The sequence below is a fragment of the Serinus canaria genome, chromosome Z, assembly GCF_022539315.1.
Source record: "Serinus canaria isolate serCan28SL12 chromosome Z, serCan2020, whole genome shotgun sequence".
NCBI classification, from domain to species: domain Eukaryota; kingdom Metazoa; phylum Chordata; class Aves; order Passeriformes; family Fringillidae; genus Serinus; species Serinus canaria.
The window spans coordinates 58,486,671-58,514,132 of record NC_066343.1 but is presented as its reverse complement, the minus strand read 5'-3'; the positions used below and the strand labels follow the sequence as shown (position 1 = coordinate 58,514,132).

The window sequence follows — 27,462 nt, the reverse complement described above, 5'->3', positions numbered from 1 at the left end:
CCACAATAGCTGTTGGAGGGAGAACAGAGGTGGCCATAGGCAATCCAAGAGGTTTTTGTAATGTGTGTTGGTGGTGACTTCCTTCTCCAGGTGACAGTGGAGTCAGTGAGGAGAAGTGCTGTGATGCACTGTGTTGTCACCAACAGGGAGGGGCTGGTGGGAAGGTGAAGCTCAGGAAATCTTGACTGCCATGACTGTGAAATGCTGGAGTTTGATTGAGGTCCTTAGGGCAGCAAGAACAACAGGTTCACTATACTGGACTCAGGGAAACAGACTTTGGCCTCTTCAGGAACCTGCTTGGTAGAACACCATGGGATAAAGCCCTGGAGGGAAGAGGGGCCCAAGAGAGCTGGATGATATTCAAGGGTTATCTTCCTCAAGCTCAGGATTGATGCATTCCAACAAAGAGGAAGTTGGTCAAAAACACTGGGAGGGTCTGCTTGGATGGGTTCACACACAAAAATGAGGTCTGTACAGGGTGGAAGTGGGGGCAGGTAGCTTGGGAGGAATACAAAAAGAAACCATGGATCAGATTAGGAAAGTTTAAAGTCCTGATAGAATTAAATCTGGCCAGAGACATCAAGGGCAATGAGAAAAGCTTCTGGAGTTGTGTTGGTACAGAATACTTGGAACAGCTGCTATTTTTTATTGCCATCAGTAGTGCAATTCATCTTTACTTATTTGAGAACAAGAACATACAGCCTACATGAATAAGTACTTTATGTACTCTTTATATACTGGCTTTATTTCTTGTTGGTATACATCTTGCTACTGCTGTATTTTAGAAATATGTCACTGGACAAACTCCTCATTTTTCTTTCTATCCCACATCCTTGTGATTTTTTTCTTGTGTTTTTTACTGTCATAGCTTTAAAGTTTATGAAATGCTTCCCAAGACAAACTTAAAATAATATTTAAGTTGATTTCTGACAGAAACTGAGCTTAATGCATTTTTTGTACCATGTTTTTCTCTTTTAGATTGCTGTAAGGTTTTATTTTTTTTAGTAAATCCAAGTTTTTGTGGAAAGAACCATAGCATAGGGCATAGCTTCTGCTGCCTATATTCTATTTAGATCTCTGTCCAGTGACCTGGTGCACACCTGCTTTGTGGCATTATCTGAACCTGTGGGAGGAGGAGATACTTTGTTGGGACTGAAAGCTACTGATGTTCTAGGGAGATAGTACTTGCCTCCCACCTGGAGCCTTCCTGAGACACAGGTTTGATGGAGAGCTGAAATTCCAGACAAATCTGAAAACCTAATCTGAAACATGGACCCCAGGTAGTTGCAAAATACTAATGCCCACCTGTTGCTTATGAGCATGGTAACTAGAGCTACTTGTCCTGGAAGTTGGAATGCTGGGCTCTAGGCGCTTGTGTGGTTAAGGGCATCTGACACCTTTGTTTTCTACAGGCAGATCTTCTACTTCCTAGCCAAAGGAGTGGTGTGGGTTGCCATTCATGGTGGAGTTGGGCCACTTTACAGATGGGTTCTTACAGACAAGTTGATGAAGCATGGGCTGGATGAGCAGTGAGGTGAATTGGAAACTGGCTTAAAAAATGAACCCACAGGGTGGTGATTAGTGGTGAAGTCCATCTGGAGGCCAGTCACTGGTGATGTACCCCAATGGGCAATACTGGACCCAGTCCTGTTCAACGTGTTCATTAATGTTCTGGATTAGAATGCTGTGGCAGAGCTTGCCTTCAGTGAGTTTGCTGATGACACAAAACTGGAAGGGGTGAGTAATAAGCCAGAAGGTTGAGCTGCTCTCCACAGCGATCTTAGCACGCTGGAGAGATAGGCTGGCAGGAACTTCATGAAGTTCAAGAAGGAGAAGTGCCAAATCTTTCATCTGAGGAGGTACAGTCCCAGACAGCAGTACAGGTGCCTGGCCAGCTGGAGGGCAGCTTTGCAGAAAATGCTCTGGTGGTCCCTGACACCCAGTAGAGCATGAGCCAGCAATGTGCCCCTGTGACAAATAATGCTGATTTCCTGGGCTGTGTAAGGGCTGCAACCAGCAGGCTAAGTGAGGTGATCCTGTCTCTCTGTTGAGCTCTGCTGAGCCCACACTTGGAGTATTTAGTCCAGTTTTGGATTCCTGATAGCAAGAGAGACATAGACGTACCAGAGAGAGTTCAGGGAACAGCCGCAGTGACGGATAATGTACTGGAGCATCTGCCATATGGGAGCTGTAACTTCAGCCTGGAGAAGAGAAAGCTGAAAGCTGAACGAGGAGGTCTCATCAGTACCTGAGGGGAGGGTGCAAAGAGCCAGAATCCTCCCAGTGATAGGACCAGTGGCAGTGGGCACAAGCTGAAACACAGGAGATTCCTTCTGGACATCAGGAAATACTTTTTTGGCTGTAAGAGTGAACGAGTACTGGAGCAGGTTACCCAGGGAGTTTGTGGACTCTCCATCAAGGGAGATCTTCAGAAGCTGTCTGGACATGGTCCTGGGGAGCTGACTCTAGGAGGCCCTGTGTAAGTTTGGATCAGGTGGTCTGTAGGGGTCCCTTCCAAACAAACATTTTGTGATTCTGTAAGTGCTGACAGCAGCAGTTGAGGCAAGGAGAGTGTTTGATTTTCATAATTTTTTCATATGCAACCCTAGTCTACTACTTTGCTTTCCTCCTTAACCTAGAGTCTGAGGTTTTTTGGCTGCACAGTAGTTCAGTAGTTCTTTCTTCAAAAAGAAAGGCAAAGAGAGGTGCCTTCCTTTGTCTTTACACAGTGCACTCAGGTCTGCTGCTGGGGCAAAACTGGGAAAAAACCAATAGGAATTCACCTTCTTTTGGGTGAAAGGTGTCCTGGACTGTTGTCCACTTCCTGAACAATTTCTTTACTAGGTGGTGATGAACAATACAGGCAGATCATTCCTTCTCCTGCATGAGCCTTCATTTTCAAAGGAATTAGCTAGATTAATCTGCTTAGAAAAACTAGGCAGGCTTAATGTCAATGAATAGAGATACATTTCTTACCAGTGACTTACATGATCCTTGGAAGGTTAAAAACTTGTGTGGATTGGATTGCCCTCAGCAGTGTTTTAGGTACACTTATCTATTTTTTATTGGAAATGTATGCAACTTGTCTTAGTAAAACTGCATCAAATTTCTCCTTTGTTCAGGAAGGAGAAACACTTAGACAAAGCAATACTTCACTTGAATACAAGTGAAAAAAGCTAAATAACGTTATCGACTCTGACACAAATACTAACAAAGTATTAAAAGGGCATCTTCACTTTACTTTTAAAAAATAAAAACCATCAGTTTATTTTTTATTTTATGACAGCATTTTCTGCCCATAATTACTGAGAAGGAAATGTTCAGCAATTTGATCTGGATGTTTGTTCTGCTCTGCAGCTCTGTAGCAGGTATGTTTCTGGATTATTAGGACCTGTCTTGCCATAAGAAGTTTTTCCAAAAGGTAATATTCTCCAAATGAAATTTTGAAGAGTTCTGAAATATATTGCATCTTAGTTGTAAATTTTAGTCTTAGGTGTCTAATGTATTTTTGGATATTGCAAGTAGTAATGATAAATGCATGTAAATTACATCCATAGCTTTTACAGATAGGAATGTTTTATAAAAACAGGCTTGAAGTACAAGACCTTCTTTTCTTCATTTAGGGATATTAAAAAAGTATCTGAGTAGAAACTTCCTCATTATTTCTGTGAAATTGTTGAAATGTCACTCTAATGTAAAACCTGTTGTAATACAGTAATTAATGTGAACTGCATTTTCAAACCAGAATGTCTGATTGGAATGACTAACTGGGCATTTTATTTTAATTCTATATGAAAAAAATAAATTATCTGTAGACAACAAAACAACTTACCATTTTTTCACTAGTACTTTAAGAGGAGTATGGCTATGTGATGTTTTTTATTTTGTTTTTAGATGAAAACTCTATCAGAGATGCTGACATTTTTCCTTCATCTCCTGAAATTGAAAGAGGATCCTCAGTGGAACTATCCTGTGTTCTTAGAAAGAACTACATGCCACAGAGGAATGCAAGCCACATCATTTGGAAATTGAATGATGAATTGATTGCTCCAGAAAACTATAACATTGTGAATGAGACTGTATCTAATATAACAATTCATAATTTCACTTACAGCACAGCTTATGTGGAATGTTTAATGAAGTACTTGGACAAGGAACTACCTCTGGTTGACACAGAAGTTAAATCTGGCTGTAAGTATAAAGGCAGAAAAAATAATCTTAACTTCTTTTAACAACTTAGTATAGTAATTTTACCTTTAAAACAGCTACTTTTGGTTGTGTTATTTTAAAACACATGTATTCAAGTGTATGTCTATATATATATTTATACACATATATGTATTTTTTTCTGAAATAAAGCATGAAATTACCAGCATTCCTTACTGATACAGGTCTGTAACCTTTCTGACCCTAACTTTTGCCTAGCTGAAGTTTTCTCTTGAGTTCCAAAGGTAGTGGGTCTGTTCCTTTGGTTATATCTTCTTTCCAGCCTAGCCAGCTTCAGCTTTCTCCAGAGAGGATTTCTTCTCTAATCCTCTCTTCTAAAGAAGTTATAATCCACTCTCTTATGTAGAACATTAAAATATATTTACAAATTCTCTAATTTATTGGACAGATTAAGTCCAGAGTATACTTACATATGCCTGGGGGTCCCATTCTAATAAAGAAGCAATAAAAGCAAAACATCTGTAGGAAAAAATCCAGCAAAAGGTCTTACATGTCAGCAAAGCTTAATGTGCTGTAAGCTTGTTGATAAAAAAAAAGATCTTTTGACAGTTCTGGGACAGAAAAATACTGTTTTGAAAAGAGGGCTTTGTCAATCAGTTGATTTCACTGGGGGCAGTTCTCTTCTACTCCAATTTCTTCTAACAGTAATGAAATTGAGCTGTAACAAGAAAGTCTTTTAGGGTGCTACATTTTTATGGATGACTTCAGACTATAGAGATTGCAGAAGATTGTTTCCTTTGTGCTATCTTGCTTATAAGATAAAGAGAGTCCAGAATAAGTGATCTCTTTGGGGTCACACAGATCTGTTTCCCAGGAACTTTGCTTCTGCATGTTTCTCAGATTTGGGTTTTTTATAGGGTAAACAGATATTCTGGGAGAGAACCAAAAGGAGTTCTGTCTGTCAGAGATTTCCTTGTTTTTTTTTTTTTGTGCTTTTTCTGGGTTTTTTTTTTTTTTTTTTCCTCTTTCTGGACTTACCTTAAACTACAGGTGTGTTGCAAAGGGGAGACAGGGTGTGCGTATGCTTAGATGTTCAAGACAGCATATGCAGTGATTTGATATATGATGGTTAGAATTCTTGCCTTTAGGCACACTTAGTAAAGTATTTCTGAGAAATAGTTGGAGAAAATCTTGCTGTCTCCTCAGGGTAAGAAAGAGTGGTTTTGATTTTTGTACTGTGAGGAGTTCTGAGGGCAGTGAGGGGTGATGAAATGAAGCGCTATGAAGACACTGAATGAAGTTTGCCATAATTGCTTTTTGACCGACAAAATCAAGTGTACATGAAATTACTTATTCTTACTGGATTTCTTTTAACCTTTGTCACTGTAGTTCGTCCAGACATGCCAGAAAATATTTCCTGCATTTATTTCTATGATGTTAACCTTACCTGTACCTGGAATGCAGGAAGAGAAACAAGTTTTACAACAAACTATACTCTGTACCGAAAACTGTAAGTATTAGATATGCTGGGCACTGGGTTGCTGGGGTGTGGCAACCAGTTCTCTTCCTCTCTCATCCTGACTTCTGTTTAAAGAAAGCTTGAAACCATCATGGAGATTGGAGTCTTGGCATTTCTCAGTAATTTAAATAGATTAATTCAGGGTTGGTAATTGTTGAAAATACTTGCAGTCTGTTATCTTTTTAGTGTGCTGTATAAAAGAAATAAGCATTCTCAACCAATATTCAGTAGAGAAATATTTATATTAGAGCTAATATTCACTTGTTCTTTGAGTTAACATTACTAATAAGATTGAAAGTTGAGTGACCATATGCACAAATGGTGAATGGAGGCATTTTATGGGTGAGTTTTCTAGAAACTTTCTATGTAATGAACTAACATCATTTTGGGGGCATAAAAAATATTGGTTCTTCATCTGCTTTAAAAAATTCCCATCAAAATTCATTAAGCCACTGCCTTACTGCAGTATTCTGCTTGACTCCAGTAGCATTTAACCTAGTGACCCTTGGAGTCACAAGGTTTCAGTCAAAAAATCCAGCGTTGTTGCTTGGGGATTTCTATTTACAAGTGCAAATGATGTGGTCTCATGCTTTCCAATGTAGAAGCACAGATACTTGGTTCTTTCAATTTCAGTTGAATTTTAAATGTTGGTTAGGAGCTTGTTTTTTCATTATGACTGTGAAACTGGTGAAATCAGTATTGTTCCAAGGCAGATCTGAGATAGGAATTTGAAGGTGATAGTATGGATTTGTCCCGATGCACTTGTCAATCTGTCCTTTATAGTGCTGCTTCTAGTGGTGCTCTTTTTATACCTAACCAAGAATCCAGGTAATACTGTTTCATGAAGAAATTTCTAAAATGCCTGAAGTTATTATTGAGAATGGGAAGGAATTCAGACTGTGGAGGGTACTTTTTCATATTGTACTAGTGCATACTATCTTTGTAATTTAAATTGTAGGGTAGGAAAACCTTTTTAGTTTTATCTCCATTTTAGCTTTGACATTTTAGGCTTCCATCTTTTTAACATGGAACTTTCTAACTACTTCTGGTGTTTCTAGATTTTATAACTTAGCTGTGTTTGTGAAGCCAGAAGTTAAAACAGCCATTGAAAGCACATTTCGGTATTATTCCTGCTTGTATATAAGCACAGTCTTCTTATTAACCACAAAGTGAAATGGATTGCGGAACTATTTCCAGCCAAATCTAAACATAAGTTTTAATCGAGGTATCTCCCTAGCTGAGTTTAGCATGTGACTACAAAAGGACTGGTACAAGGGGGCAGGAAAATTAGGAAAGGGTATTTCTTTGCACAAACATGTAATCTAAAAATGTTCACTGGTAAAAAACTCTTAGATATATGAAAGATGTATAAATAGTACCTTAAAGATATATAAATAATACCTCAAAGATATATAAATAATAGCCTAACAATTTGTTTGAATTATTCTAAGAAAGTCCTCTAGTTTCTAACTTCTTTTATTTTTCTTTTTTTTAGGATGTCTTCTCCCGATACAGTCGGATCCTGCTTGACTACAACAGAGTCGTGTTCATTTTTTTATCCTGACAATGTTTATAGTAATGATTTTTGTTTTCAAGTGGAAGCTAAAAATGTTTTGGGTTCATCCTTAACAGAGTGTGCCCCCATCCCTTTGCAAAAAATAGGTAATTAAGAAAGAATCAATAAGGATTTCATTTATGACCTTTCCATGTAAAATTCTTCCAACTGGTTGGTGTTACAGTAGTAATTTTCAGCAGTTTCTTGATCTTACTGTGAGGTGGTGAGAAATGACAGGGTGTTGTTTTCATGCTAGGCAACATCTAACTGCAACGATATTTCTTTAAGCTGATGTCTGATATATCAATTATAAATGACTGACATTTTAATTATTGAAAAGTAAAGGCCATATATTCAAACTTTCTGTCAGTCTAATTGGTACTTGGACTCTAATATATCTGAGTGGTACCAAGTATCAGTGCAACACCTGGCTGCAATGGGTGGTGATATTATAATTTCTCAAGGGCCAGCCATCATATGCTCTGCTATTCCACTTTCTGGTTAGGAATGTTAAAAAACCCCACCTGTTCTATGTGCAGTAATAATTGCATACAGGAGCAATAATAATATTTTGTCTACCTCTTCTCCCTTTGTCCTGTGCTTCTCCTCTGTTCATTTTGGTGGTGTAGTTAAGCAGTAACCCTTATAAAGGAATACTTTTTGCTGCAGCACTTATCAGTCACATCCTTTGTTCTTGTATTCAGATCTACTGTGGCTCTTCATTACTTTCTACACCCTCTATGCCAGACATGTTTTTTCTTATTGCTAGTCCTTTTTTTTCCCCATCATCTCCTTTATACTTCTCTCCCCTTCAGATAATTTCTAGCTGAATTCTTTCCTCATCTGCAGTTCAGTCTTGTCTTTGGCATCCCAGCACTACTTCATTTGTTTTCTCTGCTGTTGTCTCTGGGTTATATTTTTCAGTGCTGATAAAAATGAAAGATGTCTGCACACCTATTTGAGAGCAGGTTTATGAGTAGAATCCCAGAATCATAGAAAGGCTTGGGTGGGCAGGGACACCTTCCACTAGATCAGGTTGTTCAAAATCCAGTGTAATTAAATCAGTTATGTGTGCAATTTCTCTTACAGATAATTTCCGATATGGAGAATTACATCTATAAAGTAAACCATCACATGAATACTCTGATAGGATGTGTGTTATTGGGATAAGGTTTTAACTTCTTGAAACACACAGAGACAGAGAAATTCTGAACTTCTATAGAAGCGTTTTCCTCTATTAATGTTTTTGTTTCTTCATTCTAGAGAAATTTGCCCCTCCTGAAATACTTTCAGTTAAAAAAATTCCTGGTATAAAGCAGTTACTTGTGGTAACCTGGAAAATGCCTGAGAAGATTATCCCTTTAAAACATATTATTTGCCAGGTTCAATACAGAAACTTGTATTCAAACTTTACCGTAAGTTACATCATTTTTCTTTTCCATGGAAGTTTCTTTGTGACTAACTTCTTAATATTATAAGAATTTAAGTAGAAAAAAAGGCAACAAGTTGTTTGAAATAATGATGATAACCTTGTATAAGAATTTAAGTAGAAAAAAGGCAACATATTTTTTGAAATAATGATAATAACCTTGTTATTTTACTGGAATGTTACCAGGGGTGCATGATCTTAAGAACACGGCTTGGTTTCCAGGGTTAATTGTCCTTTTTCTTTTGGTCATCATCTGTTTTGTTACATATTGTGCTTCTCAGTATTACTTTGTGGAAGGATGAGGGATGACCCTAGGCCAAGGGATTACACATGCAGTCAGGAACAATATTTTGTTTTTCCCTTGAATTCTGGTGTTGAAAACAGCACTCACTCAGAACTGCAGTATTTGAATCAGATTAATGAAATGATGTTAAATTTATTTTAAAGTGAATGAAAATAAAAATTTTGCTAGATGAAAAATAAAGGAAGTTCTTTTCATAGTTTGTCTTCCTGACACTTAAATGAATTGTTGTAAAAACCCCCATATTTGCTTATTTCAGATGACCTGTTGCTATGGTCTTCATTTGGAAGGGATTGTATTTGTAATTTTACTGTTTCTTCTTCCAAATTAAAGAACTGGCTAAGTTTCTTGAATTGCTTTTTCAAGTTAATTGAACTGAGATGTCTGCCTTGATCTTACAATTTTACACACCACATTTATAATTTTGGGAGAGAAAAAAATCATCAAAGTAGTCATCAGAGCTTTAAAACATTTCTGATATCAAGGATGTTTCTTACTAGCATCCTTCTCACATTTTCAAGCATCATTACTGTAAATATGACATACTAGTTCTTGGATTCAGGATGATTGGATGGGCAGGATTGTTCAGATCCAGTTGGGGTATTAGGAATGGAACTACTGATTGTTTAAAAGACTTATTTGAGATGTTTATCTCTTTGGAGCCAAGGCACTGGTGTCTGACATTTACATTCTTTGAGGTCCTTACATTTTCTACTTTTGGAAGGGACCTCATAGTCCCTGGAGGGCTACAGCTTTATTGTGTACTTTTTCTAGGTTCAGCACCTGCATTAGAAATCACCTGTCTGGTTTTTTTGCTATCAAATACAGCCTATGTCCATTTGCTTCCTCAGCTCACACCTGCATTTTCACACAGACATTTCAGAAGAAACAGGAGCTACCCATGACAAATAAAGACATAAGAGCTGTTTCTTTGTCACCACATATATGCAAAAAAAACCCCACCAAAATAAAGCAACCCAAAACCAACTCCCCAAAAAACCTAACAAAAAGTGTTTGCGCATTTGTACAAATGACAAATATCTTCTTGGCCTTTAAAGTTATCTGACCAAACCAGTCTAAATAGTTTGGTGTGAACTGTTTTTACTGAGTGAAAAACATGTGACATTTTGTACTTCCATATACTAAATTTCCAAGTTTCTGATTACAATGCAATATCATTAACAGCTTTTTGACAAGTAACTAAAACCTAGTAAAACATGTCTCCAGTTCTATGTCAGGATCTGCCAGAGGTTGATAATAGCTTAGGAGCCTTTTTAAATTTAGATTTGTTGCAGAATCTGTTACCTGCAGTGGTTTGGAGACCCCTGAATTCACTCTCGTAGAAGCAGGTATTTTTTGACAGTGACTTTCTTGAGATCAGAGCAGACTAAAATCTTCAGATACATTAAGCGGTGCACTTCCCATTATGGTGTTCATATTGAGTGGGTGTCTGCATTTGTTGTAGTTGATATAGTACAGTCTGCATTGTTATAGACTGATTCACTTTTCATTGGAAGGTTCAACTGATGGAAGCCAAGAATTTCTTCACTGTGTTTTAGCCCTGTTGGGGGTGTTGAAGTGAGTGAGGTTCCTTTTAAGACAAAGAAATGACTCTCATTGTCATTACTTTTCTGAAAAGATACTACATAATTTATTTTGTATACTCCTATCTTCCTTCACCACTAACAGGCATCATCTTATTTTTTACCTCTTGGTACCAGAATTTTTTGTCTTTTCATTTACCTTTTAATTTTAATCCTATGCTGATAATGTTTGAGTCAACCCACAGCTACACTGTTGTATGGCTAACAGCTAGAAGTCCTTGAAACTCAGAAAAGATGAACAAGACAGGAAGCAAGTACCCAGCTGACTCACAAACTGTTAGGAATCACTGGGGCAATCACTGCTTCCCCCAGGATGCTGCTGTGGGACATTATTGTAGAAATGGCTTTAGCAATAACCACTTGCTTCCCACCAGTGGGAACTGCATTCCTCCAGCAGCTTCTGTGCACAGCTGCTCTAGAATCACATGTGAGCTGCACACTGTTCAAGCCACAGGCTTGGTATCATTTTACAGGAGGAACAGAGGTGCTACACAGAAAAGTGAAGTATAAAGCAAGCAATCTTGGGTTTCAGAGAAATGACATGGTATACACAAAAACTGCATCTTCTGTAGGTTTATTAAGAAAATAAGTCATATATCTGCCCTAAATTTTATATCAAATTATTTTTGTTCCTGTTCTTATTTCCAGGAATTTGTCAATGTCTCACTGAATTCTAAGAAGAGCATAGGATCATGTAATCTCACAGGTCTGTGGGACTCCACAGACTATTCTGTTGCCATTCGGTGTGTCAATAATGAGTCAGCATTTTGGAGTGGATGGAGTGGAGAGAAAAACGAAAGCACAGAAGAAAAAGGTAAGCTGCCTACCTATGGAAGTTTTCTTCTGTTATACTTGGAGGCATTAGGATTTAGTTGGGAAAAAAATGTGTTGCAGTGTATTCTATTGAATTTAGAATCCTGTTGCTTAAACAGAACAGGTGTATTTTGTTTAAAGACAGAAGAGGAAAACTGAAAGACAGCAGCCAGTATTGGAGGAGATTTGGACAATGAAATTCAAACAATGTAGGGCTAAGGAAGAAAACAGATGAGTAGACACTGAAGAGGGGGAAAATTAGGAGTGTAGATGAAGATTTAACAATGCGAAGTAAGAATGTAGCAGAAAAGTAGTGCAGCATGTGTGTTCAATGAAATAAATTATAAGTGGAGAAATCAAAATGCCAGTTTTAAAACAAGACTAGAAAATCTCTTCTGGGATACTCTAGAACTGAACAAATGAAAGCAAGCAGCAGCAAACTTATGGAGAGAAGGAAGTACCTAATTAGGAAAAAAAAGGCATAATACTACAGAAGATAAAACTTACTAAGTTTCTCTTAGACTCTGTGTTTGAAACCTTTTGAGTTTTTTCACCATATTAGAGAAACCTTTTGATTGTTTTCACCATATTAAACTATCTTTTTAATATAGCAACAAATTGCAAGTGTTTTGGTGTTTTTTTGTCTTCAAATAGCTCCTTCAGGAAAAGTGGATTTGTGGAGGGTAATTGAGTCTTCACGCTCATCTAGAAATAGATCTGTACATCTTATGTGGAAGGTATATATATTTTTTTGTGACTGCTAATTGTATTGATATCTTGTAGCTGATGTTGTATTTAAGTATTTTAGTGTTGTAGGACATATAACTGCCAGAAGCATATGATGTTATCAGAAAAAAGATGCTCACTGAACTAAATTAGAATTGAAAAGGCTTTTGTTTACTGAATGGTAGGTGAATGGAGTTTTGTAATCTGTGTGGAAAGGGAGCATTTAATTGTGTTCAGATCACTGGAAAATCTCATTGAAAATCCTTAAACTACATTTAAACAATCCAGTTTGCCAAAGCTGTGTTTAAATTCACTTTAATCTTCTAGTAAAGTGTCCAAAGGCTCTTTACATTTCAAGTCTCACCATTTGACTTTTGAAATCCATCAAGGAAATTGTCATGCCTGTCTGTCCTGAAGATGGGCCTGAAGAAAATACCTTGCTTTTCTAAATACAATATAACAGTTTTGTAATTTGATCTTTAATATAGCGTATATTTTTACTTGTGCAGATAACATTGTGAAACACTTATTACTGTATATTTTTTTAATAGCCATTAAAAAGCTTTCCGCCTTCTGGGAGAATTCTAGGCTACAAAATACGGTATTTTCCAGAAAACAAGGCTGCACATAAAAGTACAAACAACTCTACTGAACAGAAAATGACCTTACTTTTAAATGAAGAGGCACATATAATATCTGTCACTGCTTATAACTCTGCTGGAGAGTCTCCTGAAGCTATTTTGAGGATTCCATCCCCTGATGAAAAATGTAAGATTTCTCAATGTCATATTTTTCTCATCAATAAAAAAGTGATTTTCATTACATCTGTTTAAGTTCAGATACAGTCCTTAGCAAAATTGTGCTAAGGACTTCTGTCATATGTATCTGTCTATGTCTTGTCATATTTTGCCATCATGTGTCATATTTCTGCTACAGACAATTATTGTTGGGGGTTTTGTTTTGAGATACAGTTGTTAAGATATATGAATGCTTTGTGATGTCTTATTGAACTTCTGTTGTATTACTTTCTGAGGGTTTGTTGGCTGGTTTAGGTTTTTTCCTAACTTTGCACCTCCCAAATAAATTTATGGAATGCTACCCAATTCTTTTGCATCCCTTTGTTAGCTCAGAAGATTCGTTACCATGGGACACTATGGCAGAATATTCAACATCATTCAAAGATATGATAAATAAAAGTCTCTAAGTTGTGTTAGTGGAAGCAGGGAGGGAAGCCTTGTGTTCCTTCTCATTTCATATGCATTCCCAGAGTACCCATCCCAACCACTGCCGGGGTGAGGAAGCTGGCCTGATCTAGCACAAGAGTTGCTCTTTGGCTCTTATGTTTAATTCTGATACTGCTTTGAGCCTTGTGTTGCAACAGTCTGCTGCCAGCCATGATCTGACAGAGAGGTTGTGTTTGACATACTTGAATCACTTCTAACAAGAGTTGTTCATGATGTGTCCCCCTGGAACTGCTCAATCAAATACCATTTCTAATCAGAAAACTGGATATGTAGATTTAATGTAATTTTGTCCTAGATGTTGCTGACTACCTCCCTATCCACTTTTGCATCCCACCACAAAGGTTTTTCTGATTTTTCCATGCTGTCATGTGCTTTCCCCCCACCAGATGTGTCTCTTTTTTTCTCCCTGCTTCATCAGGTTTTTTTTCCCCTCTGCTTTGCCAAGTTGGGTTTTCACTCAGACTCTCATTACCTCTATTCTGTAGGCTGATGCAGAATTCATCTTTGCTTCAGTGTCATTCTTGACCTTGCTGATTTGCTTTCCTATTGTATTGCCTTTCTCATATCAATCAAAATTACTTATAAGCTACCTGCAAAATTGGTAGTAATTTAGTTTATAAAATTTTACACACTGCAGAGTTTGGATTTTGAAAGATAGACTGGTTCTTGAATTCTGTATGTGTTTTTCAAGCTTTTTTGAAGACAGAATTGCTGATATTTTCTGTTAAATTTTTAGCCTCTCAGATGATTGAAAAAGTGGTGACCTCTACAACAAATGAAGAAGTGGTGGTGCAGTGGATAACCTCTGAACCAGAAACAACCAAATATGTGGTTGAGTGGTATGAGGAATTGGAGATGGATCCTTTTGGTAGATCATGGCAATATGTATCAAATTCTACCAAGTGGAAAAATAACAAAAGTATGTTTATCAGTTACAACTATAACAATGTACAGATGTACATGTACTTATAGGTAGATTGGAAAGAATAAACAAGGATGAACTCGTTTAGCTTTCCTCAGACTGTTTTTAAACATGACAGTATTATTACATGCTTTACTGAAGTCTCTGCCACTAATGGAATTGCATTTTTTAGTCTTAAAAATTTTCATGCAACATGCAAGGTAGTGCTTGCTCTCATATAAGATTAGGCTACAGAATTTGAGTTAAAGAATGTTCTGTGGCTTGATCTTATGCCAGTAGGGAGGCCTGTAACTGTGACTGATGTGTTCTTCTATCAGAGAAATATAGAACTAAAAAAAAAAGATTGAATATGGGAAAAGCTCATCCTCCTTCATGTGTTTTAGAGAGAGAACATCATAGTCCTCCATAGGCTGCAGGGGGATGGCCTGCTTCACCATGTTCTTCACTACAGGTTGCAAAGGAATCTTTACATTCCCTATTCCAGTATAGGTTCCCACCTATGGGAGTCAGTCCTTATTGAACTTCCCTGATATGGGTCCCTCCCACTGGCTGCAGCTAACCACAAACTGCTCCAGTATGGCTCCCCTGTGAGGTCACATTCTCCTTCAGGCAGCCACCTGCTCCAGTGGGGAGTCCCCCACAGGCTGAAGGCTCCACTGTGGACTCAATCACACATCACACTCCCTTCAACTCAAATTCACACTGGAGTTCCAGCCTGTCCAGTACATCAGCACAGAAACCGCAGCACTGCCCTGGCACATCCCCATGGCTGTTATCAAAATGTTCTCAGGCACAAATCAGTAGTGTGTTAAGTAGTGCAGCACTACAGCAAGCAACAAAAGCAAAAAGCACCTGCTAACTCTATCTAGACTCTAATACCCAGTCAGGCAAGCAGCCCCATGGCAAGTGCAGGAGCCTGCTTATCACTAGCTGAACAGCACTAACAGCCATGGGTTCAGTCTAGTACATACCAATCAAATCTATCATCACCTCAGTGGTTTGACTCCCCAAAAACGACTCTTGAGGTTTAACACCAGCAATCAGTCAAGCCCAGGCAGCTGCTTGCTCACTGCCCTGCCAGTGAGATCAGGGAGAAAATCAGCAGGGTGAAAGCAGGAGCACTTGTGGGTTGAAATGGAGACAGTTTGATAGGGAAAACAAAATCCCCATACACAAGGAAAGCAAAACAAGGAATGAATTCGCTGCTTGCCATGGGCAGGCAGGAGTTCAGCCATCTCCAGGTAATGGTGACTTGGGAAGACAAACTCTTCGCTCCAAATGTCCTCCCTTCTTCCTTCTTCCCCCACTTTATATAGTGAGCATGATGTCACATGGTTTGGAATATCCCTTTGTCAGCTGGGGTCACCTGTCCTGGCTGTGTCTCCTCCCAGCCTCCCAGGAATTCTCAGTCCCCTGACCACCATGGCAGTAGGAGAAGAAGAAAAGGCCTTGGCTCTGTGTGAGCTCTGCTCAGCAATAGCAAAAAACATCTCTTTATTGTCAGTCCTGTGTTCAGCACAAATCCAAAGTACAGCCCCATGCCTGTCACTGGGAAGAAAACTAACTCTACCCTAGCTAAAACTAGCTGGGGTAATGTATACATAATGGCCATTGCAATAGATGAAAGGGCAGCAGAAAACTGATATAATGTAGGGATCTGTTGATAGCCATTATTTTTGCTGAGCAAGCTGCAGAGCTTGAGAGGAATGATCTAGGAATCCCTTTACACTGGTTTCATTCCAGGGGATGTAAAGCTACAGAGATGTCCTCTCAGAGTGGATGGGAGTTGTTGTAAGTAGTGGGCGCACCCAGTTGATTACTTGGCTCCTGGATTGTTCAGAGTTCAAAGCTTCATCCAGAAGCTGGAACTACGTCTTGAAACAGAGAGATCTCAGTTACGACAGTTGTACCCTTGAGTCAGGCTGGTCAGAAGATCTGCAGTTGGCATGACAGGAACATCAGTGTAGAAATAAAAATAATAGAATATAGAATAAATATAATAGAATATAAGTCCAGCTCCTGGCCCTGCACAGGAGACCCCAAAAAACACACTATGTGTCTGAGAGCATTGTCCAAACCCTTCTGGAACTTCACCAGGCTTGGTGCTGTGGCCACTTCCCTGGGGAGCCTGTTCCAGTGCCCAACCACTCTCTGAGTGAAGAAACTTTTCCTAAAGTCCAGCCTAAGCCTCCCTGACACAGTTACTTGCCATTCCCTCAGGTCCTAAGTGTTAAGAGTGGGGGCCCCACTGCTTTTTAATCTGATGCGTGAGACAAAGTTGTCTCCTGCAAAGCAGTAAACATAAAGATATGTGAAATTAAAAATGCTACCTTCAAGTGTAATTTAATACTGGTTATTTGGAAATAGAGACTTCCCCTAAAACCATAGAAGGTTTAGAGATGACTGAGTGGATTCATATAGAGAAGTTGTATGATGCTGAAGTATACCATTCAAACTATTTCTAGTGAAAAATGACCCAGAAACCATGTGCTTTTACAAATACTACTATGAAAAAAAAGTGTTAAAGCTAGTAATGAGCATTCAAATAAATAATTGCATGTTGTGCTTGCTTGAGAGTTGAAGCAACTAGTCAGTAACACTATATTTAGCATTCCCTTGTGATTTAGTCTGTTTTCATTGTAGTAATATCACATAGAGGTTGTATGTAAATATTCTTTTCTTTCCTTTATAGAAAACTTTAAACCGTTTATATGCTACAACATCTTGGTGTATCCTCTTTATGGAAGTAATGTAGCAGCTCCATCTTACACACAAATCTATGCTGAAGAAAAAAGTAGGTATTTTAAGGTAATCATGTTGTGAAATGTGTGTTGTAGTCTGTTTCTCAGGATGTATTATCTTTGAGTGATTTAGTACTATTTGAAAAAAAGATAAAGGTGGTGGAAAAACCCCCAGATTTCAGGGTTCCTGATTTCTGTTTTGTTCAGCAATAAAATTTGTCTATAAGAAAGTATATATCTTGTGATACAGGTACATTGCTGCTTGCACCCACACTAATTTTTTGTGAAGTTTACATATTGTGTACAAAGCACTTGGAAAGAATATAGCTATGAACATGAAATAATTTTTTAAACTAGCTATCTCTTCAGTGTTTAAAAGCTCATTTAGATATATAATTATACTTGATTTTAATGCTTGATTATATTTGTCAGTCAATATATGAGGAAATTCTAGTTATAAAATAAAATGGCTGGTTTTAAAAGAAGACATGGCATTTGTAATTGGATAGAAACTTTGCATGAAGTAGTGTTTTTCAGGGGAAGGGGTAAAGTTTCTTTATTTGTAGAAGTTTATTGTGAATTTAGTGATTTATACAACCAGCTATAAGAATGTAGTTTGCAAGTAATTTTAAAATTCCATGTGAAAATGTTGATTGGTGTGTGTGTGTGTCTATGCAAATGTGCATGTGCACATAGTACAATGCACCATTAAAGAGCATTAATTACTGAAGGGAGGTAATGGAGTATTTTATGTTTCAGTAATAATTACCAGCACAGCCAGAACTGGGTTTTGAGTGCTTTCCTGTTTATAGGAAGCTGTGACAACACTCAAGGTTGTTAGAGAATGGGAAGGAAGTTTTAAAACTGCAACAACAGAGAACACTTTCTTCAAAAAGTCTCCACAAAGTTATGATCAATGTGTGTGAGATGGTATTGTGTAAGCAGAAAGGCTTTGTTTAGTGTGATGGGCAAGGCTGAGGGTGCTGGGGATGCAGGAGATGCCACTTGAATCCCAGCTCAGCCAGACCTTCTGCAAAGGCAGGGCCATGCCCCTGAGTCTCATCCCCCGTCCCCCCATCCCCATCCCCCCCGGAGTGCACAAAGGATAATTTTCCTCTTGATCTCTCCCTGATGTTGCAACAATAAAGCCTTTCAATGATATCTAAGTATTTGAATACAGTAACATCTAAAATTATGCAAATACCAGAATAGGTGAGGGGAAGTTTTACCAGAAGGATTTCTACATTAAAGAGAGTGAAAAAAGTTAAGGACTGTGTCAGAGCACTAAGTTACATATTTTCTCATGCCTATGTTTTGTCTTATGTTACTGATATGTGTAAAATAACAGAGGCAGATAACACTATTAACTATTTTACTACTTTTGCTATTACATAATGCTTCTCTTTAGAGCCATCAGAAGGACCTGTGGCTGATACAGGCATTCTGGGGAAAAATGAAGTTACAGTAAAGTGGAATGAGATTTCAAAGGCTAAAAGAAATGGATTTATCACTAACTATACAATATTTTATAAACCTGAAGATGGAAAAGAATTGAGTAAGTACACATTAAACAATAATACTTCCAACAGTGTTACGAAATTTTCAATCTCTCTTCTATCTTGACGCACCTTTGAAGTCAATGAAAAAAGTCATGACAGGAGTAGAGGAGCTGAAATATATTGGAGAATCATAGATTCTGTGTAAAGTCATAGATCATGAGGGTTCAGTGAATTTATAAGTTTCATATTTGTCCTTGGAAGGATATGCCTTCAGTTTTTGGAGAAGTATGGTGGAAATTGTCTGTTGAAGTATTTTTAGTATCAATTTTATATAAAAAGCAAATTTGGAAATAACAGTAAAATAGTCTGCCAGGGAATAGTTTCTGTGGACATCATTTTAGATCAGTTTCCTCAGATCTGTTTGATTTTCTTTGCTTGCCATTGCTTTTCTGGTCAGCAGGCTGTTAGCATAAATTTGAGCATACTCCTAATTTCTACCTCAGGAATGGTGTCCATACAATCTGGCAGTGTAATGGCATCTATTCAGAACTTCTTTAGTTTAAATCACAGCAGAAGCTTTCATGAAAAGTGTTTGGGTGACCTAAACTTTTCTTCCTATATAGTTTATGAAGAAAGCTGTTGGATCATTCAGTGCTCCAGAATTGATTTTTTTCCTTCCTTTTTTTAGATGTCATTGTTATCAGGCATCTCATACAATCTCCTTGCAAAGTTTTCAGGCTTACAAATCTTGTGATGCTTGTTTCTTATGGGTATTCAGACCAGGACAACTGTCAGTAATTTTTAAATGTGAAAGAGGAAGCTAATTATTTCTGTGCGATGTAGTCATCTGCACACAGTTTTTCCTATTTGTTAGTTTCTGCATAGTTTAATGCTGACTGCTTTGTGCAGGGTCATCTGTGAGACATGGAGACTCATGTTACACAGCTGTATTTCTCCATATTACTTGTAATGTAAAGCAGGCTGTGTCCCTTTTAGGACTTCAGATTATTTTATTTAGAAAATTAGTTGTAAGTACCAATGCAAGGGAGCTAAATTTAAATGGCAAAATATGCTGTACTGATGTTTTTTGAGGCTTCTCTGATGCCGTGTGTTCTTGATAATAGTAGGATGTGGGGGTGTGTGCCAAGGTGACTTCATTGGTGGCCTTCTAGCACTAGAACTTCACTTTCCCACCCTTGATTTAAGAGAAACTCTGTTTATTTTAACTTGGGACATATTGCAGCATAACTATTTTCTGGGTGTTTCCGATAGAACTGACCGAGGAAATGAGTTGCCTTTGATGTTATGCACCAGAAAATGTTTTAGTGACTGTAATTTCTTATATGAAGATGCATTTGGTCCTGTTATTAGGATTTTTCATGAAGATGCATTTGGTACTGTTAGTAGGATTTTTTATGCCCTGCTTAAAAAAAATCAAAGTTGAAGCACATTTCATTAATTTCAATACTGGGGAATGCACTGGAAACAGAGTTCTATTCATAAAAGCATTCTGAAACTTGGAAAAAAATTCCTTTTGATTTTCCTTTGACTTTATTGGGATGGTATCCCAGTACTGATAGAGGACATTCTTTTGGATGATCACTGTCTAACTGCATGCAGTAGAAATATAGTTGAATTTCACAAGCTACAGAAATTATTTGAAGTTCTTCATTTCAGAGCCAACTATTTTGAGGAAATACAGTTCTCAAAGCACTGTTTTCATTGATAGTCTGCACGGAACATAGTTCACCTATAATATTCGAAAATATTTGTATTTATTTTTAGAATTAAATATGTAATGGTTCCATTTTTTTTGCCTCAAACTTTTAATTAGTATTGATAGATATTGTTCAGTAATTTAAGTTTGTCTTTTAAAGGACTGGTAAGGTTGCTTTGTATTTCAAGTTACCTTAAAAGAGTTTATGATCTGTTACTGTAGAAGTTGCTAAATAAGTGTACAGTTCCCTGATATAACATTACTTTTGTGTGTTTATGTAAATCTTCTCCTAAAAAGATGAAACAGTGAACTCTGATGTTCTACAATACAGACTGAAGTCCCTACAGGCTAATACACAATATACTGTTCAGATCATGGCAAGCAACAAAGCTGGGGGAACCATTGGAGAGCCAAAAACCTTCAAGACTTTAAAATTAGGTAAGTAATAATCCAGGCTACTTATTTCTATTTTTAAAAATGGGCTTGGATATAAGAAATACAGGACATTGTTGTCTAGGCATTTGTTAACTTTTATTTGTTTTTTAAGTAGTGTTGAACTAAGCAAGGAAGAATTGGCAACAGTAGTTGAATATAACCTAATTTCACTGACAATCTCACAGACTTAAAAAACCCTCAGAATTAGAGGTCAACCCCAAAAATCTTTGTTTCCTTGTCAGTAAAGCAGTGGAGTACTATGGTTGTTGTGGAAGCAGCAGTGTGCATGCTATCAGCTATGGGATGTGATGCCTTACAGCTCATAAAAAAGTAGACTTTTCCATCTGAGAGATTTACAATAACCACACAGTGTGCTGCACCCATTCTGGTTTATAAGCTTAACTGGTAAATGAGTGTAGAAGTTGTGGCCAGTGAGTCTGTAGGGAAATACCTTTTCCTATCTTTTACAATTTGTTTTAGCCAGATTTGACAAGGTCAAGAGATCAGAAGCTCAGAAATTTCCTCGTTTCAACTTCAGGAAGAATGTTCTCAGCATATTCCTAAATGCCTCTGGTACTCTGGTACTTGGAAATCAGCTCAGAAATCTGAGCAGTGTTTCAGACAGAGTAACAGTATTTTTTTTTTTTTTTTGTAGTTTAAAATCTATCTCCTGCACTCAATTTGCTATTTATCTTTTTGTAACTGGTAGAAGTGGCATGGACCAGCAGATTTAGGTGAGCATAAAATAAGAGGTGACCAGGTGGTGGTAGAGTCTTCATGCTAGGTTGCTTTCAGAGGTTGGCATGGTATGACCCTAAGCAGCCTAGGTTTAAAGTTGCATGAAGTGATCTACAAATACCCCCTCCAATCTAAATTACTGTGTGATTCTGTTGAATAAAGGAAATGTGATAAATCTGTTCCTGAAACATCCTGAAAAGTCTCATCATGACCTGTTTTTTTTTGTCTCAATAACTGTGGCTTGTTGGATTCCAAATACTCATCTTTTGACTCATCACAGAATGGGTATCCTACAGTATTCTGAGTAATTTTGGCTAGTTTTGACAGAGCTTAGAATTGTGCTAATTAAGTGACTTGGATATTAAAAATTATCTGTCTTAAGGGAATACCTGAAGAAACAACAGCGTGGACTAATTGGTGTTTTGGTTTTTATTTCTTTGTTTCTGTCCAAAGATAAAGAAGATATCTTTTTTATTGCTATACCTGTTGAGATAAGCATTTTGTGTCTGATAGGCCTTTGGATAACGTGCGTTTTGAAAAAACACGCGTGAGTATATTTCCTACTGGCTAACACTGAATGCAACCATTGGAAATTAACCTGCAAAATGGGGATTTTTATTTACTGTATAAATGCCTTTGTTGAGTTCTAAACCAATGTCTAAATAGAAAACAAGCAGTTGAAGTAACAATAAGTAAGTGTACAGGTTATACTTTGACTGCAGTTTATGTGCTGTAGTCCAAAACAAGTATTAATTTTAGAAAGTTTAGTAAATTGAAACAAAATAAATGAGAGAAACAGATTTACATATCACCTACATCAGATTATGTAAGATGCTACATACATGCCATTTGCAGTTCCTTGGTCATTTAAGTGAGGGGAGCAAACTTAAAGTCAGTTTGTGAAAAATTAATAATTCCAGGAAATAAATCTTTCTAGACACTTTTATTATGCTAGGATGGTACTAGGACATATTTCACACTGCCCCTATTGCTTATCTTGCCTATAACTATGACTCTTATTAGTGTGTGATGCTTCTCTTGAGCTGCAAAGGAATGAGTAAAGAACCCAGAAATTACATTCTGTGAAGACATTAGGATGCTTGATCCTTGAGTATGGATCCATATCTGCACATGATTCACAATCCTTTCATCTGCTGTCATGGATGTCTCCTGACAGATTTTTAATTTTTTTCTCTGAGCATGGGGATCCAGTAACATTGCAAAGATGACTGTGAGGGTTTTTTTAAGGTTCTAAAATATTTTCACAAGTGACTGAGTTATTTGGCTGATGAGAAGGTTAAAATGTGAACTAGTTTGGGGCATTCTAAGCTACTGGAACCAATACTGTTGTCAAGTGGAGAAGCATCAGGCAGTAAGTACAACTGAAGGAATAATTTCCATCCCCTTTACATCTTCATCTTTGAGTATACTGAATTTGCTATTTTTACAATAACAAAACCGATTTTTTTTTCTGAAGAATACTCTGAGATGCAGTAGAATGTTTATATTCTTGTGTAGATAAAATTGCCATGTGAAAAGTCAAGCTAAGGCCTGGTTTTCATTCCTAGCCTCTCTACCCAGTGTCAGTGAGTGATTAAATGAGTGAGCATCCTTTATGTCCTAATTTAGGAACTCAGTGTAGCTCTCATGTAGGATAGTGCTAGGGTCTATGGACTTTCCTTAGGTGAAAATCCATCTCAGGTGGAACAAATCCACCTGAGGTGGATTTTCATTGAAGAAACTGAAAAAATTATCACAACAGAATTTGTATACTGTCTTATTTAATATACTATTTAATTTGCTAATATAATATAATAAAACACAATATATTATATAATATAAAATGGCTTTTCTGCAATGTCTCTGTGACCCAAGAGATATTGTTGAGATCTTTTGTAATAAAAACTAGTGTATGGGAAAACAATTATATTGAAAAGCATTGTGTTGATATAGAAAATACTTCCTTTCTGAAAGTGTGATACTTTAGCAGTTTTTGGTATTTCTGGTGATTTGTTAATTCTTAATAACCTATTTTTTTTCATAATTTGGCTAAAATTCCTTTCTCAATTATAGGTTTAAAAAAGTTTGCTGGCCTGATATACCAAATCCTGAAGAAAGTCTTGCAGTGGAATGGCCTCTTGCTTCATCTGTGGTAGTAGTTGGAATTTTATTCATTAAAGAAGGGATCAAATAGAGGGAAAATAAATTTTTTATAGCAGTCATTTTATTAATCAAACCCCCCCTTTATTGATTTTCATTCTTCTTCTTAAATGCTACAAAATGCTCTTTGTGGTATTCCAAAATAATAGGGAAGATGCATCTTCATAAAGTGTATTAATCTAATTCTTATAGGAAATTGGGAAATACTGTTTTGAAGTGACAAAGTGGTTGGTGCCTGTGGTTCATTTAATGAAGTAAATTAAATTTGCACAGGCTATTGAGTCTATTAAATCAGGTTTCCACATCTGCATACCTCCTCTCTTCTCCACAAAAAAAGTATTGCAACATATAGTAAGATTTGGTATATGGTTGTACTAGCAGTTCTGTCTTTTTATTTTTTGAATATTTATTCCTTATTAAAGTTTTGATGTTTATTTGAATGGAGATGACCAGGTTTGCACAGAAAGTGTAATTTGTAGATAATGGGATTTAAACATTTTCTCAAAAATGTCTGGTTAGACAAGAAAAAATGGACACAATCCAAAACTGACTCTGAGCATTCACTGAAATTCATTATTTCATTAAGTACAGAAAACCTAATATGAAAGCATTTAGCAAATGGACAGAATAACATTGCCTTTTTTAGTACTCGTTCACACGTAACTGCTTCCCATCTGAAAAGCACAGGAACTCTTTACTGGTGCAATTCTGAAATTACAAGTTAAACAGAGCTCAAATAGCAATAATTTATTTATTGAAAAATGAACTGATACATTATTTATCCCTTTATAACTCTCCAATTTATCTGTTTGTATTGACAGAATAATTCATTTTTGAAGAGAATGTCATCTCAGACTAAAACTGTAGACTTTGAAGAAATAAATGTTTTGGAATATTGTTTTCCTGAAGAAAGTCAGGAAGGATCCCTACTAATAAATTATGAAAACCATGTTTCTGAATGTACTGATTTTAATACCAAAGGTATAACTAACAGAGATGAAAAGATACTGCATAATGAAGAGAATGAAGCTGCTAAGAGTTTTTCCCCATCTATGCCTTATATAATCACTGATCAATTTACTACAAGTCAAATGCATTCAGCTTTGATACCAGTGAAGGAAGTCCAGCCCATAGAAGTGGTGGCAAATGATTTATGTGGATCTCAGCAGAATCCAACTAAAAATGAAGAAAATGATGATGAGGAAGGTTTAAGGCTGGAAGATTTCAGTAAAAAACCACTGTTCAATCCGTATCTTAAAAATTCAGTTAAAACCAGGGAATTTCTTGTTTCTGAGAGCATGCCAGAACACAGTACGGATGAATGCAAAAGCCAGTCAGGTGTCTTACCTCCTTTTCAACCAAGTGTTCTGGGACAATCCTACGTAACAGTGGATATGTTCAGCCTGGCCAAGGGTCAGTAGCATGAGAGAACTCCATTGTAAAATCCTCTTGTGGGATATCCCTTGGCACGGCTGCTCACAGGCATTCACACATTCTGAGGTGGCTGATCTGGGTTAATTTGGATGGGAACACCCTCTTCCTTCAAACAGTTGTGAATTAATTTGTTACACTGTGTGTACACGTCAGAGTTCACTTTCAGTGTGGATGTTTGAGGTTTTTGTTGGTTTGTTTGGGTTTGTTTTTTTAACCAGACATGCCAGGAGTGAGACAAAAGAAATAGCTTTTGTTATTTCTTCTTAGTTCTCCTGTATCAACCTGCTAAAACAAACTGATATTTGCAGCAGGAGCATCCAGCAGTACAAGCAGCTCATCTCTTGCTCCCCACACAACCAGTTCACAAGGCTCAGCTCTGGTGGGGAAACATGGACAGACTTGAACAGTCAGAATCTGCCAAATCCTTCCTTCAGTTACATGGACCAGAACTACTTTCCTGTTCTTATTTCCGTTGATTGATTTTCATCTGGTTTTATATATCATGTTCTTCTTGTTTTACAAATATTTTCTACATTTCAGGAATTGTCTTTTTGTATCCGGACTCCTGAATTAATAGTTTGGCTTATAGTTTCTTGTCTTTAATGAGAGTATATTTGCTATGTTACCTGCATTTTGGAAAATGTGTTGTGCTTGCTATGTTGCTTCCTTTCCTTTCTCATGGTTTTAATAGTCCTCAGTATTTTGTGCTGTTTTTTTTCCTGCTGTTTGTTTCCTAAAAACAAACAGGAGAAACAAAACTTAAAACTGCTTATTGAAGGATAACTTTTTATCTTCTTGCTCTGTCCTTCTAATTTGTTTCAATTTAAAACTGTGTTTCCCAGTTGAGATTTTGATATTTTGAACTGAAAAAAAAGTTAACTAAATATGTCATGTTGTGTTAGAATAAGCATTGAGTTAGGAAGTTATTTTTCAGGGAGGTAATGAAAAAAACACTAAGTTTGTAAAATCTTCCCAGATATTTTCTGTTAATTGATTTAGGATTAGGTATTTCTACATGAAGGATATAACTTTTGTCATTTGTTTTATGATTTTGTTAATTCATAAATCTAATTATAGTTTTCATTTTACAGATCAGCAATTAAGCAGTGAAACACTCACACTAATTTTTAACAAGAGAGAGGCCATAATTGTAAACCTCTTAGTGAAATGCTCTGCTAAATAACAGGTTTAAAAAGATAGAGAGTCAAATTAATTGTATTGGAAGGGGGTGTTCAGTTTGACACATATGGGGTATGTGGCAATTTTAAGACTTTGAGCTATTTTTACAGTATTTAGAGACTTGATGTTATCAGTCTTGTTTACACAAGATTGTAGTTTGCACAAGTACAGATTTACTTCAGGGTAAAAAAAGATACAGGAGTTATGGGGATAGAAAAATGAGAGACAAATGTGAATAGGATTAGAAAGCATTTCCTTTCTGTGCAGGAAGAGGAGTGGAAGAATGGAAAACTTATTGTAAGCATGAATGAGGAGGCTGAGCCTTTCCCTGGATGCAGTGGCTATTACACTGTTTTGGTGAAAACAGTGTGAAGTTTTGCATTTAGGATCTTTTTCTGTAGTTTGGAAGCTGCTTTAACTTAGAACAATGTTCTTCTAGTTGCCGAGAAAGGATGGGAAAACAATTTCTGCAAATGTTCCTTAGCCAGCAACACTGATTTCCTCCTCTCCTGTTTGTTGGATCACTTTCTCAACCACAACGCCCCAAGATGAAATGCATATATGTTTGCTCTTATAAGCCCTTCCTGACTTAGGTGAGTCATACTCTGCAATCAGGACAAAGCTTTGGTTAGGTCAGTGCTTTTTTTTCTGCTTCTTCAGTTGGTTCTAGACTTCTCACTCACAGCAACATTGTTGTCTCCCTGGGCTCAGAGCTCACTAATTCCATCACAGCAATTTTTTTCCTTAAATCTCAGTGTTTGTTTTAATATCACCAGATATAAAAATAAACACATTATTTTGGGCCTAATAAACACAATATTTTGGGCCTTTCTAGGAATTGTTTGGCAGCTATATGAAAGCTGCATATTCTGAGTTGCATATTTGAGACAGGTAAAAAGTAAAAATAATGCAACCTTTAAGGGGTCGTTAGAAAGGGGAGGTTTCTTGTTGGGTGGCTTGGCTAGGTTACCCTTGTAACAATTCTTAGGTTCTGGAGGGTAAGTATATGCTTCTTTTTTATCCCCCTGTATTTCCTTCCCTATTGATATTCTGCTTTTCTCTCCTCCTTTTTCTGCTTCCCTTCTCCATTATTTTTCAGAAAAAAGCAAAATGCTAGAAGTGGGCTCAGTACATTCCAGAAAGTAAGGCTGCACATGCCTTGGAAAGAAAGCTTCTTGTACTCGTTTATTTTGCATGGAGAGTTGTACTCTATCTGACCTTTTGCAATGTGTCTTTCAAACTAACACTGTGAACCATTAAAAAATTAAAACTGAGAAAA

The 27,462-nt window shown here is 37.0% G+C and overlaps 1 protein-coding gene across 2 annotated transcripts in view; it reads left to right on the top strand.

The window, feature by feature from the left end:
* Nucleotides 1-27,462, top strand: part of IL31RA (interleukin 31 receptor A) — a 40,945-nt gene extending 13,483 nt beyond the window's left edge. The window contains exons 2-16 of one of the 2 annotated variants that reach the window (XM_050987219.1): nt 3,287-3,368; nt 3,895-4,191; nt 5,557-5,677; nt 7,182-7,348; nt 8,505-8,656; nt 11,224-11,389; nt 12,043-12,125; nt 12,666-12,882; nt 14,095-14,277; nt 16,973-17,074; nt 18,430-18,576; nt 20,535-20,675; nt 21,864-21,957; nt 23,484-23,559; nt 24,392-27,462. In XM_050987219.1, coding sequence (XP_050843176.1) covers nt 3,317-3,368; nt 3,895-4,191; nt 5,557-5,677; nt 7,182-7,348; nt 8,505-8,656; nt 11,224-11,389; nt 12,043-12,125; nt 12,666-12,882; nt 14,095-14,277; nt 16,973-17,074; nt 18,430-18,576; nt 20,535-20,675; nt 21,864-21,957; nt 23,484-23,559; nt 24,392-24,991 — 2,598 coding nt within the window. In that variant the 5' untranslated portion in view covers nt 3,287-3,316 and the 3' untranslated portion in view covers nt 24,992-27,462. Of the gene's footprint in view, nt 1-3,286; nt 3,369-3,894; nt 4,192-5,556; nt 5,678-7,181; nt 7,349-8,504; nt 8,657-11,223; nt 11,390-12,042; nt 12,126-12,665; nt 12,883-14,094; nt 14,278-16,972; nt 17,075-18,429; nt 18,577-20,534; nt 20,676-21,863; nt 21,958-23,483; nt 23,563-24,391 lie in introns of both variants that reach the window. The other variant, XM_050987218.1, reaches the window with a different exon arrangement.